General features: G+C 35.8%; 1 protein-coding gene across 1 annotated transcript; it reads left to right on the top strand.

Annotated features, from left to right (window-relative positions):
* The first annotated feature begins 9,485 nt into the window (after positions 1-9,485).
* Positions 9,486-12,450, top strand: LOC140830748 (putative disease resistance protein RGA3). Its single transcript, XM_073194216.1, has one exon. It carries the CDS (start codon positions 9,620-9,622, stop codon positions 12,434-12,436), a length of 2,817 nt encoding a protein of 938 aa, XP_073050317.1. The 5' UTR covers positions 9,486-9,619; the 3' UTR covers positions 12,437-12,450.
* The last annotated feature ends 7,142 nt before the right edge of the window (positions 12,451-19,592 follow it).

The raw sequence follows: 19,592 nt of genomic DNA, 5'->3' as shown, positions 1-19,592 counted from the left end.
TTTTCTTTCTTGTCCTTTCACAACAAAGCCTTCAGGTTGATCCATGTATATTTCTTCTTCAAGTTCACCATTTAAGAATGCCGTTTTGACATCCATTTGATGTATCTCAAGGTTATGCAAAGCTGCAATAGCAATGAGCACACGAATGGATGTTATTCTTGAAACTGGTGAATATGTGTCGAAGAAATCATGACCTTCTTTTTGTCTATAGCCTTTGGCCACATGCCTGGCTTTGTATTTTTCAATACTTCCAGCAACTCTCATTTTCTTTTTCAATATCCATTTGCATCCCAATGGCTTTGTACCTGGTGGAAGATCCACTAGTTCCCAAGTATGGTTTTGCAAAATGGAATCCATTTCAGAGTTGATGGCTTCTTTCCAATAAGGAGCGTCAGGGCTAGCAAGATCATCTTGTATGTTCTTTGGTTCATTCTCCAACATAAAAGTATGGAAGTCTGGACCAAAGGACTTTGAGATTCTAGCCCTTTTGCTTTTTCTTGGCTCTCGCTCTTTTGAAGAGTCTTCCAATGGTATATCATTTTCATTTAGAGTTGGATCATGTGTAGGTACTTGACCTTCATGCTCCATCTCAAGTTTTCGCTTGCTAGAACCATTTTCTTTCCTTTCTTTACAAGGAAATATATTTTCAAAGAATACTGCATTTCTTGACACAATTGTCATGCCCGTATTCATTTCTGTATTTTCAGATTTGTGCACTATAAACCTATAGGCACTACTATTATGTGCATATCCGATGAATATGCAGTCGACCGTCTTTGGTCCAATTCGCTCTTGTTTAGGCTTTGGTATTTCTACCTTAGCTAGACACCCCCACACTTTAAGGTACTTGTAGGAAGGTTTGTGACCTTTCCACAATTCATAAGGTGACTTGTCATTTTTCTTGTGGGGTATCTTGTTCAGGATGTAATTAGCCGATAGTATTGCTTCCCCCCACAAGTTTTGGGGTAGTCCTGAACTTATCAACATAGCATTCATCATATCTTTTAGAGTTCGATTCTTTCTTTCGGCAATGCCATTCGATTGAGGTGAATAAGGTGCAGTCGTTTCATGAATTATACCCACAGATATGCAGAATTCATCAAACGGTGCTCCGTATTCGACCCCTCTATCGCTTCGAACTCTCTTTATTTGTTTGCCTAGTTGATTCTCAACTTCGGTCTTATAACATTTGAATGCTTCAAGAGCTTCAGCTTTTGACCTCAAAAGATATACGTAACAGTACCTTGTATTATCGTCAATGAATGTCACGTAGTATCTTTTTCCTCCTCTAGTTTGTACAAACTTTAAATCACCAAGATCGGTGTGTATTAGTTCTAGAGGAGTTGTACATCTTTCAATCGAGTGGTAAGGCGCTTTGGTCATTTTTGCTTCAACACATATCTCGCATTTGTGTGTTGGATCGACGTTGTGTTTAGGCAATAATTCAAGTTTCATTAAACGTTGCAAGGTATTAAAATTTACGTGTCCTAAACGAACATGCCATAAATGAGAACACTCAAGCAAGTAAATAGAACTCTTGTCTTTATTACTTTCAACAACATTTTGGCGTATAGCCATTACATTCAACTTGAAAAGGTTCTCATCGAGATATCCTTTTCCAATAAAATGACCGTTCTTAGTCAATACAACCTTGTTAGACTCAAATACTAGTCTAAACCCGTGTTTGACCAACAAAGACCCCGACACGAGGTTCTTTCTTATGTCCGGTACATGAAGTACATCAACAAGGGTTACTTGCAAACCCGATGTCATCTTCAGTATCATATTTCCGGTGCCCACCACCTCAGATGTAGCGGAGTTCCCCATGTATAGTTTTCTCCCGGTCGATGGAGTGTATGTAGAGAACATCCCTTTGTCGGAGCATATGTGTCGAGTTGCTCCGTATCAACCCACCACTCGTTGGGATTTTCCACCAAATTTGTTTCCAAAATAACTGCAGACAAATTAAGTTCAGAAAAATCAAATGGTACCGACCTTTCTTGAACTATGTTGGCTTGAGGATTTCCCTTCTTTGGCTTCCTACAATCCTTAGCCATGTGATTCGGTTTTCCGCAGTTATAACAAGTGCCTTTGAATTTCTTCTTGTTTGGTGGTTGTTGGCCTTGTTGTGGTTGCTTCTCAAACTTCCTCTTTTTCCCTTGAAGACTAGATTCAACAATGTTCACCCTTGGTGCCATCTTACTTGCCTTGGCCTCGGTGCTTTTGTTGTCCTCCTCTATCCTCAATCTCACAATGAGATCCTCCAATCCCATCTCCTTCCTTTTATGCTTCAAATAATTCTTGAAATCCTTCCACAACGGAGGGAGTTTCTCTATCAAGGCATCAACTTGGAAGGACTCGCTTAGACTCATTCCTTCCGCATGAATCTCGTGCAAGATAAGTTGTAATTCTTGCACTTGACTCATGACAGATTTTGAATCCACCATTTTGAAGTCCAAAAATCTCCCAACAATGAACTTCTTCAAGCCCGCATCCTCCGCCCTGTATTTCTTATCAAGCATGTCCCAAAGTTCCTTGGCGGTCTTGACTTGACAATACACATTGTACAATGCATTGTCAAGTCCATTGAGGATGTAGTTCTTGCACAAGAAATCACTTTGGTTCCATGCATCCAAAGCGGCCCTCATGTTGGTATCTGTCTCGTTTTCAGCAACGGTGGGAGGATCCTCTTTTAAGAACCTTGACAAACTCAAGGTGGTGAGATAGAAGAGCATCTTTTGTTGCCATCTCTTGAATTCCGCACCAGAAAATTTCTCCGGTTTCTCTCCTTGTGCAATTGTAGCATGTGGTGTTGTAGAAGATGAAGCCATTGAAGTTCTTCTTGCAAATGATCAAAATCCAAAAATTCTTCTTAAGATTGTGACGCGAATCTTGATACGAATAAATAGCAAACACGATTAAAAGTGAATCGCACCCTCTATTCAATTACAATAACAAGACGCGTGTGTTTTCCCGATCTTTGATTCAAGTATTGTGTGATATTCACCTCTAAACTAGCAAGAGTTTAGCAACAAATAATCAACGAGAGAAACAATCGCGTTTCAAGAGAACCTCCAAAGAACCCGCCCTTGGCAACCCCCGTGAAAATCGATCGACAAACGCCACAAAAGATAAATCTTTTGATAAGTTTGATTTGATACAACGCAAAAGTTATAACAAAACTTAAGCTTGTGTTGAGAGAATTCTCAATATCATAAAAGATGAATAATAATCAATGTTGTGTTTACAATCAATAAAATTCGTCTATATATCGACTACAAATCAAAAAGATATGAAATCTAGTTACCAAAATAAATAAAACTCTTATTTAGGAAAATAACTCTCCGTCAAAACTAAAGGGCACGGACCCCGTGTAGGCCTCCGGGTAAGGGTCCGTGTAGGCTCTGTAAAATTACTCTCCGGAAAACAATGGACACGGACCCCGTGCACAGGTCCGTGCTCGGGTCCGTGCAGCCTCGGTTCCTCAAAATAATGCTTGAATAATGTTCCTTCGGCTTTCCAACGTGCTCCCATGCATCACGAGCCCTTCTCCCTTGCTTATCAATCATTTGAACACCATGTCCGGCCAGATTCACATCATATTCCCCTTCTTCAAAAAGATTTGTCCTCAAATCTTGCCCTCCTACACAAAAACGAAGCAAGTTAGTAATAACAATAAGCAAATTATCAACATGCTTACCTTTCAATTCAAGTTCGTAGGCGCTATTGCTAGCTCGCTCCATCAGCACTGGAAACTCCAACATCACAGTTGCCTTTCCTATGAACTCATCAATTTCAACATACACCAAATAATAAATGACACCAAATGATAAAATACCATTAAGTATCACGAAAATTAAGTTCCTCCCTTTCTTAGACCTAGTTAACACCAATGCAAGTATCATACAAATGTAAGTATATTGCTTACTAGGACTAAGAATTAAGTCATGCATGTCATAAAACCCTAGCCTATTTGCTATCTTCATACATGCAAGACCCTCGTCACAACACCATTCGACATACCTCTTCATATGTAACCAACATAGAAATTCATGCATCTTATCAGTAATGAAATCATAACAATATGCATTACTAGCGGGTAACTCATAAAATGAGCATAACATGAACAATTTAATCTCCTTAAAAATATATTCATCATGAGCAAAGAAATTCTTATATTCATCCATGCTCTTCCCAAAGTCTTCATCAAACAAGTAGGAATCATGCAAATAGAACACACTAGGCGTACTACCCATGTAAACATTTAACTCATCACAAAGATTTGAATATAATGCATACAATTCATTGTCATAACAAAAACTCATGAATTTGACAACTCTTGAAAAATCACAATCACTAACATTTAAATTGGATCTAGTCAATATGTCATAATTCTCAAATCTATGACTCCTAGGGACAAAGGTTAATTCACCGTTAGACCATTTAAACATCCCACTCTCAATTTTCTCACCAAACTCTTGAATACAACATAACAATGAAATAAGATAAGGACTAAAATCATACCTCATGCTTGTTGCGTTGGCAATTATGCTTACCTCACGATGATTACCCTCAACACCAAATGGATCATCCCATTGCATTTTTACACCTTCCACATTTGCTCGTCTCCCCCTCACAACTTCATCATAACCCTGCAAATGAGAAATAACAATGCTCGGGATTGAACCGGCTATATCGTCACTAGATATATAAACCTCACCTTTGTACAAAGGTACTTGGAGAGATTTATACCAAATCAAATCACACTCATACTCACTCTTTTGGGCCTTAAATTCATTTTTCTTTTCTTTTTTATTGGCCTCTTTTGCATTTTCTTTTTCTTTTCTTTCTATGGTCATCTCACTCTTTTGATCACTCATTTTTTCGGCCATTGTAAATTCTTTTTCACCCTCACAATTAAATTGCAGTTGATCATCAGTAGTTACAATTGAAATAGGTTGATCAAGAAAGATAAATGATGAATCATAACATGCGTGCAACAAATTATTGCTACTTTCTTCTTTCTCCTCTTTAGCACACATATTAGAAGCAAATTCACCATCTAAGGATTCACCCTCCACTTGAGATCCAAGCCCAACCGCAACATCAACCTCCCTTTGAGATTTAAGTTCAACTGGCGATTTTACTACAGTCATCTCCTCCTTTGGACATTGGGTGATATCATGCCCAAACTCTAGACACCAAATACATTGAATATCATAAGTACTAACATTTGAGATTTTAGATGTACCTTGATATTCATATTTGCTAGCTTCACGTCTCGACTCCTTCTTTGGCGTATCACTGATTTTCTCTCCCAAGCTCCTCCGCCAAGTGGATGTCAAAGACTCCCTATTCACATCTCTCCTACCACCTCTCATATTAATGTGTTTTGGAGCAAATTGCTTCCTCATCACCCTTTTCATCTCATCCCACGTAACTATAGGGTCATCCCAACATCGTCTCCTACGCAATACTAACTTATCCCACCAAGTCGTAGCATAGTCGGTAAACTCACTGCAAGCTCGTCTTACCTTCATTGCTTCAGTATAATCATCCCGGCTCTCAAATACACACTCCATTCTCTCTTCCCACTCAAGGTACACCTTTAGATCGGCTTCCCCACTGAAAAATGGAATTGTCATCTTCGTACCACTCAGTCTATACCCTTCCCGGCTTCTATACCCCTTATCCTCATCAAATCTCCTATAACGATCCATGTTCAACAACGTATCTCCTCCAACTCTACTACCTCGCCTATTCTCATCAATATGCATATCATACATCTCCTCTTCTTCACACCTCCGATATTTTTTTCGTTGAGGCTTAAACTCCTTCTCCCACCTTCTATCCAATCCCCCTAACATCGTTTTAAATTGACGTCCGTCAATCATTATACCTGCAAGAAAAAGGTTAGTATAAAACAATAAAGAATAAAGTTTCCTCACCACAAATTCTCACTAGTCACTCTAATGAAAATTCACTCGCACTCGTCTTTTTCCCTCACCACAAAACCTCACAATTCACTCCAATGAAAATTCACTCCACTCAAATATTTTCACTCAAGTGAGAATTCTCGAGGGGCGCTTAAGTATCGTGGCTTCCACGTATCAAACTTATGAGATCAATCCTGTGACGTCTGAAATTCGACTCACTTAGACCACACAAGAACAAGCAACTTTGAAAAATTGACTAGAATGCGACTAAACGATAAGGACAAACTTAACGCTGAAATATAAGCGCTAAAATTCCAACAAACACCCGATTCCAAAATTAATATTTTTTTTTTCTCTCTCTTTTTTTTTTCGGGTTAACAGTACCGTGAACAGTAATTCCGGTTTGAATAGTGATTCCGGAGTGAATAGTAACTCCGGCGTGAATAGTAAATCCCGCGATGACTAGTAACCTGTCGGATGAATAGTGCCGGCTATGAACAGTAAGGACGGCGTATGAACAGTACCCGATCGTGAACAGTAAATTTTGTCGTGAACAGTACCCGACGTGAACAGTAATTTCGGCAACTATGAATAGTAACTCCGGCGATGAACAGTAATCGCGATTTTTTTTTTTTTTTTATTCAACAACAACGTAGAAATCGCTACACGAAAATCGGTATTGAAAATCCTACGAAGAATTGAACGGATACGCTTACTTGAGTCAAAAACCTTGAGCTCTGATACCAAATGACGCGAATCTTGATACGAATAAATAGCAAACACGATTAAAAGTGAACCGCACCCTCTATTCAATTACAATAACAAGACGCATGTGTTTTCCCGATCTTTGATTCAAGTATTGTGTGATATTCACCTCTAAACTAGCAAGAGTTTAGCAACAAATAATCAACGAGAGAAACAATCGCGTTTCAAGAGAACCTCCAAAGAACCCGCCCTTGGCAACCCCCGTGAAAATCGATCGACAAACGCCACAAAAGATAAATCTTTTGATAAGTTTGATTTGATACAACGCAAAAGTTATAACAAAACTTAAGCTTGTGTTGAGAGAATTCTCAATATCATAAAAGATGAATAATAATCAATGTTGTGTTTACAATCAATAAAATTCGTCTATATATCGACTACAAATCAAAAAGATATGAAATCTAGTTACCAAAATAAATAAAACTCTTATTTAGGAAAATAACTCTCCGTCAAAACTAAAGGGCACGGACCCCGTGTAGGCCTCCGGGTAAGGGTCCGTGTAGGCTCTGTAAAATTACTCTCCGGAAAACAATGGACACGGACCCCGTGCACAGGTCCGTGCTCGGGTCCGTGCAGCCTCGGTTCCTCAAAATAATGCTTGAATAATGTTCCTTCGGCTTTCCAACGTGCTCCCATGCATCACGAGCCCTTCTCCCTTGCTTATCAATCATTTGAACATCATGCCCGGCCAGATTCACATCAAATTGTTGTTTGGGGTATTCAAAAATGAGAGGATAAGCAAGAAGAAATCAAAAGAATATGACTTTGTAGAGGCAAGTGTTGGACACTTTCTCCTTAAGAAGAATTTGCCCTCACAATGTGCTAGAGTTTTGTGGCAATCTTCTCCCAAGATACAACTACAACTCTTGAATAATGAGCACTCAAATATTCAAGTTCTATCACAAGGAAATGAAGAAAACTCTCTCTTGTTGAAGAAGGAAGAAGAAGATGCAAAAAGATGAGTATGTTGTGTATGTTATGTTTGATTTTCAAAATATCAAGCATTTTATATTTTTCATGCAAAAGACATGATCTTTCATTCATAGGGAGTGTCCCTTGGCCATTGTAACTGATCACAATCATCAAACAATGCCAAGGAGATGAAAAAACATCAGAAAATTCGAAAAAACCCGAAGGGACGCGTCTGTGCGCGCAGGGCCGCACGCCCACTCGCACCCTGCCGAGCGCGCTCGGCATCCCCTGCCGAGAGCGCTCGGCAGGCGCGCGCACATGCGCGCAGACCCGCGCGCATGTGCGCGCCGGCTACTGTTCATGCCGATTTTTTTTTTTCCGATTTTTGTCCCTTACATGTTCCGACTACTCGTTTTAAGTTCTTTCAACATTTGATGAACTTTATTTGAGTTTAATTCAGAACCACCAAACTTAATATTCGTTCATTAAGTTTCGTTCTTCGTTTCGAATTTTTTCAAATCAAACACATTGATTTATTTGCGTAATTTTCATTCATTAAGCACTAAAATTCCAACAGAATATTCCACTCAACAAGTGATACCGACTTGGACGGTCGGGGGCACCCATCTGTAGGATTAGACATCTCTATGTACTTACCAATGAAAAATGATATTTACATTACAAATATTAGTGTCAAGCTCAAGTGACATTTGTCTTTATTTTAGGTAGCGGAGAAACTGTTTAGAATATATGATACGCTTGGTATGAGAGTCATGTTTCTGAATTTTATTGAGAAACTTGTTTCTGATATCACTGTTGTAGTACCGTTTTCTCACCTACTATTATCTCGAACCCAAGGCGAGAAAACAGTACTCTTACACATATATATATATGCTGGGTTTTGTTACTTCAAAAGCATTTTCTTCCAGGGACAAACGAGAAGTAACCACAAGAACATCGAAAATAAAGGTTTCCGACTCTAAGCCTTTGATTCCGACTAGAACTTGCAGGTGCCACAGAAGAAAATTCTCATCGGCAAGCTTGACCGAATTAATCTGATTGGCAGGGTTAATGAGAATAAATCTTGAATTGTTTCTTGAAGAAACAATTTGGCTTTTGTTTCTTTTCTTTCCTTTTTCTTTCTTTCAAGAACCAACGAACATGTATTTATTTGAAATTTTAAAATAATTTTTTTGAATAAAAATAGAAATAAGTGTGTGTTTATTGGAAATAATTAAAATAGATTTTGGAGAAAGTATATCGTTATGTTCAAAAAAAGAAAGTATATCGTTTAGAAGGAAAGACTTTTGGAACCTCAAATAGCCTATATATATATATATGTATATATAACATTATGATATATAGGCGGCAATCGATAAATTTAACTTAGTCAAATTGTAAAGTAAATGTTTGTCGGGGTTTCCGCCTCTCCCCCTCCACTATTCACATGCAACCAAAAAAACAAAAACAAAAATTGGATCTATTAAATTATAGGTCAATCAATTGCTTTTAAAATCTATTCATATTGTATAACAGACCGTACGACGGTCAATATTTATAATTAAAATTTAATATAAATACTAATATTATTTAATGAGTAATGTCGAATCAAAAATTGTGTCACAGAATTGACTCGCGATATCATTTAATATGAATATTGACATCGAACTTAAGACCTGGTGAATTATAGATTATATATATAGGCTTGGGACCTTTCTTCATATTCAGAAGCTTTCACCGATAAGAAAACTTTCTAAAACTAAAGATTCCCAAAATGAAAAACTTTACTAAAATCTATATCTGATCAAATAGTGAGAAAGTCAAATAGCCGTTAACAATTTTATCATAAAATATCAGTAATAACAGGTTGGAGTTAGCATGCAAATCCAAAGTCAATGTTTTGCCTATATCTTGTTGTCTTAAATAGTCCAGAGTCTGATAATTGATCGAGCATTGTTCCGTTTGATTTATTGCCAATTTTTGTTAACCAAAAGGTGAAAGCAAGCATGGCTGATGCTGCTGTTTTGATGTTGTTGAGTCGATTGGCTCCAAAACTCGAGAAGGTAGTCCGGGAAGAGGCTCGCCTGGCGTTCAATCCCAACGACGAGGCTCAAAAGCTATCCTCTAAGTTGAAGAAAATCCAGCAAGTGCTGATGGATGCAGAACAAAAGGCGATCGTGGATCCTAAAGTCAGAAGTTGGCTAGATAAGCTTCAAGATATTTCCTACGACATCGAAGAGGTTTTGGACAAATGGGATCTCCACAATCTCAAACAAGAATCCGGGGATGCTTCTGAGTCATCTCATCAACTGCATAAGAAGGTGAGTTCCTTTCTCCAATCTGGTTTTTACCGTTTTAAACAAAGTGTTGTGCGTCATCCCGTTGCTCGAAATATTCACAAACTGAATAAGCGACTAGATTTGATCTCTAAAGAAAATGAGGATGAATTCAAATTCATTCCTAATTTGAGCCGGGAGACTCAGGATTTTCGGCGAATTATATCTACGTCAATTGTGGATGTTTCTAAAATACATGGAAGAGATGATGATCTGAAATTACTGATCAAGAAATTATTGCCTGAGAAGGGTAGTGTGCTAGAAGATGACATCCACATTGTATCCATAGTAGGGGCAGGAGGGATGGGAAAAACCACTCTGGCTCAACTTGCGTTTAATGATAATACGATGAAGGATCACTTTGGAATCAAGATATGGGTATGCGTCTCTCATCCTTTCGATGAGATCAAGGTTGCGAAAGCAATCTTGGAAGCCGTAGACCGGGAATCTCCTAATCTGTCTCAGTTTGAATCACTGCTTCAAAGTATCAAGGATTCCATCTCAGGAAAAAGATTCCTTCTTGTCTTAGATGATGTTTGGACAGAGGATGACACCATGTGGAAACCACTGCATATAACTTTGATGGAGAATGGTGCCCCTGGGAGTAGAATTTTGGTCACTACAAGAAATAGAAAGGTTGCGGAGATAATGGGAAGCACTCAAATGCAATTGTTGGATCCGTTATCAGATCCGCATTGCTGGTCAATATTGAGCCAAATTGCCTTTCATGGAAGACAAGAAGGTGACTGTGAGATGCTTAAAGAAATCGGTCGGGAGATGGCCCAAAAATGCAAGGGTATGCCATTGGCTGCAAAGACTTTAGGAGGTCTTTTGCGTTTCAAAAGTAGTCTTCAAGAGTGGAAAAATGTGTTGAAGAGTAAGGTGTGGGAAATGGATGAAGTGAGGACAAATATTTTCCCTTTCATTGCGTTGAGCTACAACGAGTTACACCCTGCAGTAAAACGTTGTTTCTCTTACTGCGCCATTTTCCCCAAGGATTTCCTCATAAATGTAGATGACTTGATAAGGATTTGGATGGCTCATGGGTTTCTCACCTCAAGTGGCATTGTGGGTGAGATGGAGCTGAAAGGGCGAGAGTATTTTGAGGATTTAGCAATGCGTTCATTCTTTCAAGATTTTGAATTTGATGCCTTGGTTGGAGATAATCGTGTAGAATGGTGCAAAATGCACGACCTTGTGCACGATTTTGCCCAATCCTTGACCAATAATGAATGTTTAATAGCCCAAAATGATGTTGAAACGCAGAATGGAGCGTGGGACAAAAATATCCGTCATTTAAACTTGTTGAAGTTTGAAGGGAAGATCAGCATGGATCTATTTTCGCATAGCCAAACAAGAAAACTGTGCAGTTTTATGTGCACAGAAAATGAGATTCCTCTGTTCTTATTTAGCCATTTGAAAAGAGTCAAGTTGCTAAATTTAAATGATTGCAAGTTGAAAGACGTTCCTATGGAAATTGGAGATTTAATTCACGTAAGATACTTGAATCTTGGTCGAAATTCGATAGAGAAGCTTCCAGAGTCCATATGTGATTTGTATAATCTGCAAACTTTGAACCTTACGAAGTGTTGGTCTCTCCATGGACTTCCTCAAGGAATCGAAAAACTCGTGAACCTGAGGCATCTATTGGTTGACGGAACTCCATCACGGTTCGAGTTCACCCAAGGATTGGAGAAACTAGTCAATCTTCAAACACTGGATCGTTTTGGTTGTATCAGAGGATATGACAACAAGCTCGGGTATTTGAAGGACTTGAACCAACTTGGAGGATCTCTAACGATCACAATCATCTTCTTGGATGATGCATATGATTTTGTGTCAGAGGCTGAGAAAGCAGACTTGAAAAATAAGAGCTTTATTCAACACCTGACATTAGAGTGTGAAGAGGTGGAGGGGTTTGGAGTAATAGTTGCTTTACAACCATCTCCAAACTTGCTGCGTCTCGATTTTATCGCCTCTTACTTACCAAACTGGATCACCACCCTCATCAATCTCAGGGAACTCAAAATCGGCGAGGTCGAAAACGAGAATGGCGTTTTGCATTCTCTAAGAAACCTCCCTTTCCTTGAAGAGCTTACTCTATATGACTTGCAAGTGGAAAGTCTGAGCCTCGAGTTCTTCGGACTAACCACCGTAGCAACAAGCAAACCACCATCGGCATTCCCTAAGTTGATGCATTTTTGCATACAATATTGTAAGATGTTGGAAGAGTGGGATGATATCGGAGACGAAGAAGAAGAAGAAGATGAAACCATTATCTCCTTACTTCCATGCCTCCAGCGGTTGGAAATTCTCTTATGTTGGCAACTCAAGGTACTACCACATCGACTTCTTCGCAAGGCCGCGCCGTCCCTTCAAATTTTAACCATCGGAAGCTGTCCATACCTGCTCGAGAGGTACAGTGAAGGAAGAGGAGGAGAAGACTGGGATAAAATAGCACACATTCAAAATGTTTACATAAGATGAATGATGGATGTTTTCATTTTGGTATTCATTCATCATTATTTACATTGTTCTGTCCTAAAAGATTGATTAAATATATCTTACAACACATGTGTGAACATTTTATTTGTGATCAATTATGTATGAAATTGAATTAAAGACATGTTTATGCTGAATATTTCGAAACATGTGCATGTTAAGATATCCGATTTAATTAAAGATGATGTTCATCTTGAATATTTCGAAACACATATATCTTGATATAAATATAGATAATTATGTTAATGATACATAGTTCAATTTTTTTTTTTTTTCACTTTTATGAATTGTTAAAATTTTGTATTGTTCTTGTTATTTATCAGGTATTTCAACTTTTTTTGTCAAGGAATTTTTGGTGTCAATCTCCATGTCAAATAGATAATGACACAAGGGGCCTATTTTCAATTAGAAATCAGTCTTCATGTCAGGGAATTTTATTGTCAATATACATGTCAAATTTTTTAAATTTAACTCATTGACATTATAATATTTTTTTTTTGAAACATGACATTATAATATTAAAAAACCAATTACTTTATCACATGCTTTGCACTTTTACTTCTTTTCCACTTTATATGCACAAAGTTTTAAATTTCATTCTCATACCAAATTTATCTAATTCTCATATGAATCCAATTATTAAATTTAATTTATTTGCTATGCACTGAAGTATTATTGAACAATAATTTACATTTAATAGACAAAACATGATATTCTAAAATTTAAATTAAGCACTTATCAATAATTATATATTATTATGCAATAACTGAGTTCTCTTAATTAGTACTACAAACATTTGTTCTTGATGCCCCAATTACATCTTCCTAATATATAATTGGCAAAAACTTGTGTGAGACGTCTCACAGGTCGTATTTGTGAGACGTATATATTATTTGGATCACCAATGAAAAAGTATTACTTTTATGCTAAAAGTATTACTTTTTATTGTGAATATGGGTAGGGTTGACCCGTCTCACAGATTATAATCCGTGAGACGGTCTCACATGAGACTTACTCTATATAATTTGATCTAATTAATGTCCATTATTGCTATTTTTCGTACCTTGTACTAAATCTTGTATGATTATGTGAAACAAAAAGTCTATTATCTAGTTAGTCTGGCATATTTATGCTTACAAGGAAAAATTAGTAATTTGGTCATGTAAGTTTGTCTGTTTTGAAATTAATCATGTAATTTGTCAAAAGTTCCATCCTATAACTTGATTTTGTTTTATTTTGGTCTTTATTTTTTGTGTTTGAAATCACTAAAACTAGTGAATATTTTTCTTATTTGACATCGATGTTTTCCTATGTAGTCCGTGTGACGATAATAAAACCTAAATTACATATATTAAAATCTACATAATCAAAATAAAAAGGACTTTCATACCATTATTGAAGTATTGAGTGTCGTTCTAAGTTATTTTTCTTAGATGAATTTTATTGTTAACATGAGTTTTATTTACATAATGAGTGGTGTGAAAAAGCATAAAAGTCAAACAAGCAATATTCAATGAATCAGCGGCTCCAGGCAAAAAAAAAAGACAAAAAAAAAGAAATTAAAGTTGCTAAATGAAAACCAAATTTTGACAAGTTACATGACTAAAATCCAAAACAAATAAACTGACAAGACAAAAATCCTTGTTTTCCCTGCTTATAATGCTAGATTTCTCCAACATTATTGTTTATCGTGCCTTTCAAATTCTATAATTTGCCACATATCTTTATACTTACCAGCTATATTTAGTTTACTCAATTACTATCTATTAAGGAAGAATTATGGATCAATAATATTTAATTGATGTCTGATAATATTTAATTATGTGTAATATATAGTACTCAATTATGGTACGGGTTACCCAATTTCTCGTAGCATACATTCTATTTATAATTATACGTACTCAATTAATGTCTAGTAGAGCTTATACTATTTAAAATATATAATTATTGTCTATTAATGCCCAATTTATCGTATCATAAACAATAATCACCAAACCAGCAATGGTTTTTACCCAGACCAGCAATGGACCCGCGTGTATGGGGTGAATTTGGGCATACTAAATGAGTTATGGGTCTCGGGTCTAATTTTCCAGATCCGTCCAGATATGGGGCGGGTCATGGGTCCTATAATACCCGCCCAATACATGCCCCATATATGTGGATATAAATATTTTAGGGTTTTAATTTTATTAATTTTCATTTTTTTAGTAACTCACCCCAGCTATAACGATCTTAGTTATTCTTATGTCAACTGTTGCATTTGAATCTACTTTTAACAATAGTGGAAGAATAGTTGGTCCTTATCTTAGCAGACTTAAATATTGCATGCTCGCTGATTTTATATTGATATGTTTAAATTATGTTATAACTTATTTTTGGGGATGTCCAGATTTTTTTGGAGAGCTAGTAACTCTTTTTTTTTTTATGTAATTCTTTATGTCGTGAAAATACTTTGTTTGTTATTATTTAGTGTGATCGAAGACATCAATTAATTTTCCACGATATTGTATTTAGAGGTTTGTCTGTTTCATAATTCAGTCATGCGAGAAGAAATATTACTTTTTTATTTTAAAAAAATTCGGGTCTCACGGGTCTACTCAGCCCCGTTTCATATTCGAGATGGGGTGGATCCGAAAAATATTTAACCGGAGTGGGCGAGTAATGGGTCAAAGTTTTTTTCATGGGGAGGGTCTTGAGTTTAGCCAAACCCACTCCATTGACATCTCTATTTAATAGTGCACGTATATGAGAATAAAGTAGAATGTTATGAAAATTATGTAGAGTACTTTGAGTATAGCTTACTAAGTGGATTGAAGTTGTTATATTGTTTTAATTTTATAGATATTTATTTGATATTTATCAATCTTCGTCTACACAAAAAAAAAAAAAAAAAAACACCGAAATAACAAAATAAAAATACGAGATTTTAATTATTTAGTTTATGTGAATAATACAGGATCTTTGTATGTGCTTGAAATTATTTGAAAACTCAATTTATAGTCTATCTTAAACGAAAAACTTTCAAGAAATAAGATAAAACAAATACCATTATTATTGATCATTACACATGTATCTTGAGTAACTTCGAACTTGATATAATCTCTCGTGTTGGGTTCATTTTTTAACATTTCAGGAACAGACTATTGTAGCTCTAAAATTTTTAAACCATGTTTATTTACTTCTTCTACACACATTTTCGATCCTAATAATTTTTTTCTTGATGATCAACTAATCCAATATTTTTATTACATTTAAATATTTTATCTTAAAACATTTATATGAGTTAAACTATCTATTTCTTTGATTGAAAAATAATCATTGTCATTCATTCTACAATAATCTATTAAAACTAAAGTATATTAATTTTACTAGCATTTCTTTGCTCAAAGAGAAGGAATTCAACGATTTGAGATATATATCTCAACCACATTTCATGAACACAGATAAATTAAGATTTTTAGTCATCAATTTGTCATCTATCAATAATGTTAAGGATTTATCGTGATTAAAAAAATTAGTGAAAAATAAATGGAAATTATTTATTTTATTTTATTTTATTTAAAAAAAACTGAAGTTGAATTAATACTCTCTTCTTTTGACATGGTCGTTACCGCGTGTTTACTGAATGATTTAATATTTAACATTTATGATTAGTTGTTGTAAATTTTACACCTTATATTTTTATATAAAACATTTGAAATACATTAAAATAATAATATCATATAACTTCATTTCCTTTCTTCATTTTAGTTTTAGTATAATCCAGAAAAAAAATGATTTGCACTCTTTTTTTACCTTTTAACTTAAATATATTTAATCATCTCTACTGTTTTTTTTTATAATATTCTAAATATTTGTATGTTCAAGTGTTGGTTTACCAAAATTTATAATTGAGGTTAGCAGTGCAACTCAAATATTTTAAACTGTACAACAACTCAAACGCCACATTTATTCTCTATCCGTGAGGGACAATTATTGCGTCCAATAATCTCCATCCCAATAATTGCACTCATTGCAATAAATTAGAATCGAACCAATGATCTTGGCTCTGATACCAATCACAGTACCGAACGTTTGCCGTTTTACCAAAAGATATAGCTAGCGGTAACGATGCAACTCAAAGCTTTTAAATCATCACCAGTTTAAGCGTCGGGTTTCAATTGTTATACTTAGCAAAGACAGTTATTGCATCTAACATATTTTTTTTTCTTTTTTTTTAGTCTATATACATAATATGCCTCATTACGTAAATATTATAACAATTATGATTCAAATAGGAGTCGGTGAATTGTGTCGCCCGTGAGCTTGCTCGAGCTTCCGGTTCTAAGTGTGGCATCGCAATGTTGTTATTCCTATGCACACACCGTATCATGTCCTAAAATTTATTTGAGTTTAATTACACTTCGACTCGCATCCAATCTTTTGATTTGCTAGTATTCGGTTATATATATCCAAGGGAAAAGATACACGCAACACAATAAATATAATAAATACAAGATCACATTCGAATTAAATACAATATAACAGTAAATACTATGAAGAAAGATGAACATATCATTGTATCTAGAATACGATGAATTGGTTTGAAATTATCGAGAATACCAGAAGATAGAAGACCAATAATCAATGAGCAATGTCGATAATTTAAAAATATCAAAGACACAACTAAGATTTTTATCCATGCTTTTATATAGAAAATATTTGATTAAAAAAAGTTTTAACTTATTAATTTTTTTTTATAAAAAGTAACTTATATATGTATCTTACTAAAATACAAGCAACACACTTTATTTGATAAACCATAGATGTGAGGAGAACTCATATTTGCCAAGAATCACCTGTCCTATTTTATTTGATAGCAGAATTTACTGCGATTCCTTATTTTAAACCGAAGTGAAAGCAAGTTAACATGGCTGATGCTGCTATTTCCATGGTGTTGGAGCGATTGGCTCCAAAAAATCGGAGAAAGAAGTTGCTTTGCTGCTCAATGCAGACGAAGAGGCTCGAAATTTATCGTCGAAGTTGAAGAGAATTCAGGAAGTGCTGATGGATGCTGAGAAAAAAAGGTGACGGATCCAAGGGTCAAATGTTAGGAAATCAGCATAATCTTTAGTCTATTACCAGTAATAGGTAGCAATCCTGGTGCCATAATTCTTAAGCACATGCAAGATTTTTTCTGTATTAGTATCTAATAGATGATGGATTCCTCTTTAAAGTTACCGATTTTTTGGTCAAGCACCATAGGGGAGTATGGTTAGCATATGGCTTATAGTTGTCACAGATAGAAACCCGCAAACATAGTATGCAAAGAAATATGATGAACACAAATGGCTGCAAGTTTAAATATAAATGCGGCATGGTGAAATGCGGCATGCAAGTTTAAATATAAATAGGACACAACATGTTTTAAAAATGTATTGGCTCATTATAAAGCTGTTATGAGGAGTTCGACAAAAATAAGGTCCGTCAAAAATTGTCCCAGTAATACCTGCCACCAACAAAAAATGTTTTTGTCAAGGGCGTATAATTTTTGTTTGATTGTGGCGATGATGTTTTCAATCACTCTCTGATCTTAAGAAATAGTTTAGCATCTGGTGAAGGAGTTTCTAATGTTGGAGGCTAATCAATATCTCGAAATAGCTGCAACAAATGTGGTAATGTATCAAACTACCCACCACCCCGTCAGGTAAATGGCAAGTACAAATGCAAGAATGCCAAATAATGGCTGACAACACCCACATACATAAACTTACACAATGTAAGTAAGTTAAAAATGCTAAGGACGTACCTAGTATAGTAGGTGCATGAGACTGGACAAGGGGAGTGGCCAACACATACACAAGGATGGCTGTCGTCGCCAGAAGAAATGATATTAATGGTGGTAGACATGGATGAGGTAGCAATTTCTGATAATAAATTTGGTTCATCCGTAGTGATCAGATACGGGGGAATCGCAACAGTCACTGACCTCTAAGTCAATAAATCCACTAGCAAAGTATACTAACTCCCCACACAGAATTAGAGCAACAAAAGTTGCACACCTATTCTCTTTGTTGTATAGACGCTTGTGGGGAGCTCAGAACCAGTGGACTAACCATTACTAAAAACAATTGTAATAATATAAATATTGTACAAAGAATTCAGGGGTTAACAGACATCATCAAGTCAAGGCTAACCAACGGCCACCTTACCATGACCATTATAGCAAAGGGTGATGAATGGCCAAACAACACAGAGCTGCCCAATTCCCCACATGAATTCCATAAAAAACAAAGAAAGAAAAGCAACAGCATGTAGGCATTTCCAAAAAGTCAAGGCACAATGAAATATGTGTGCAAGAACATAAAACTCTGTTCTAGCAAATATGAGACCAAGAAAGAGCAAGACACATCAACTAAAACAAAAAAAAAAAACCAAGAATCGAGCAATATCGCACAAGATTAAAAAAAATGGCAAGAAAGTAAACAATTATCGTGGACGACAAATAATGAATGTATGGAATTATTGAAATTGACATAGGGCCACCGAAATAGTACAATCGATTGAAGGGAGAGCTGAACTAATTGTTGACAAATCATCAACATTGGCGGCAAGAATACTCATATGGTTCAATGACCGTGACACAGATAATCCTAGAGGGGAATTCCCTAGATTAGTGTAGTAAAATGTACTCAGTTATGAGATAAAACTAAAGAGAAAAGAGAGGGTAGATAAGGAAATGGTGTGTTGAACTTCAAAGATTTTCGTCTTAGCCCCCTGTTTTTACGAAGGTTGGAAAAGTGGCAGTGATTTTAGATTTCTGTATAAATTAATTTTGTCTACTCAATTTTTAATTTTTTTTATTGCAAAAGCCAAATGTATTTATTGGAGTCTTTGAACCTAGTTCAGTAGAAATTTTGTAAAAATATTCCTGGAAAATTTCTACTTGACATGGCAAGGTTGAATAAATCCATGGTCCTAAGGAAAATATAGCTTCATTTGTTTGAAATAATGAAGTAGCATTTTAACTAGCGGCTGGAAAACATGCTAGCAGTTTTTTCCCAATTCTCTCTATTTCCACCGAGTTTCTAACCTGTGCAGTTCAAACTGCCATTTGATCAACCAACTTGGATTGTTAAAAGCTTTTATAGAAAGAATCAAG

This window comes from Primulina eburnea, chromosome 4, assembly GCF_022965805.1.
Source record: "Primulina eburnea isolate SZY01 chromosome 4, ASM2296580v1, whole genome shotgun sequence".
NCBI lineage: Eukaryota > Viridiplantae > Streptophyta > Magnoliopsida > Lamiales > Gesneriaceae > Primulina > Primulina eburnea.
The sequence above is the reverse complement of the archived record's forward strand: the minus strand, read 5'-3'. Positions and strand labels throughout refer to the sequence as shown.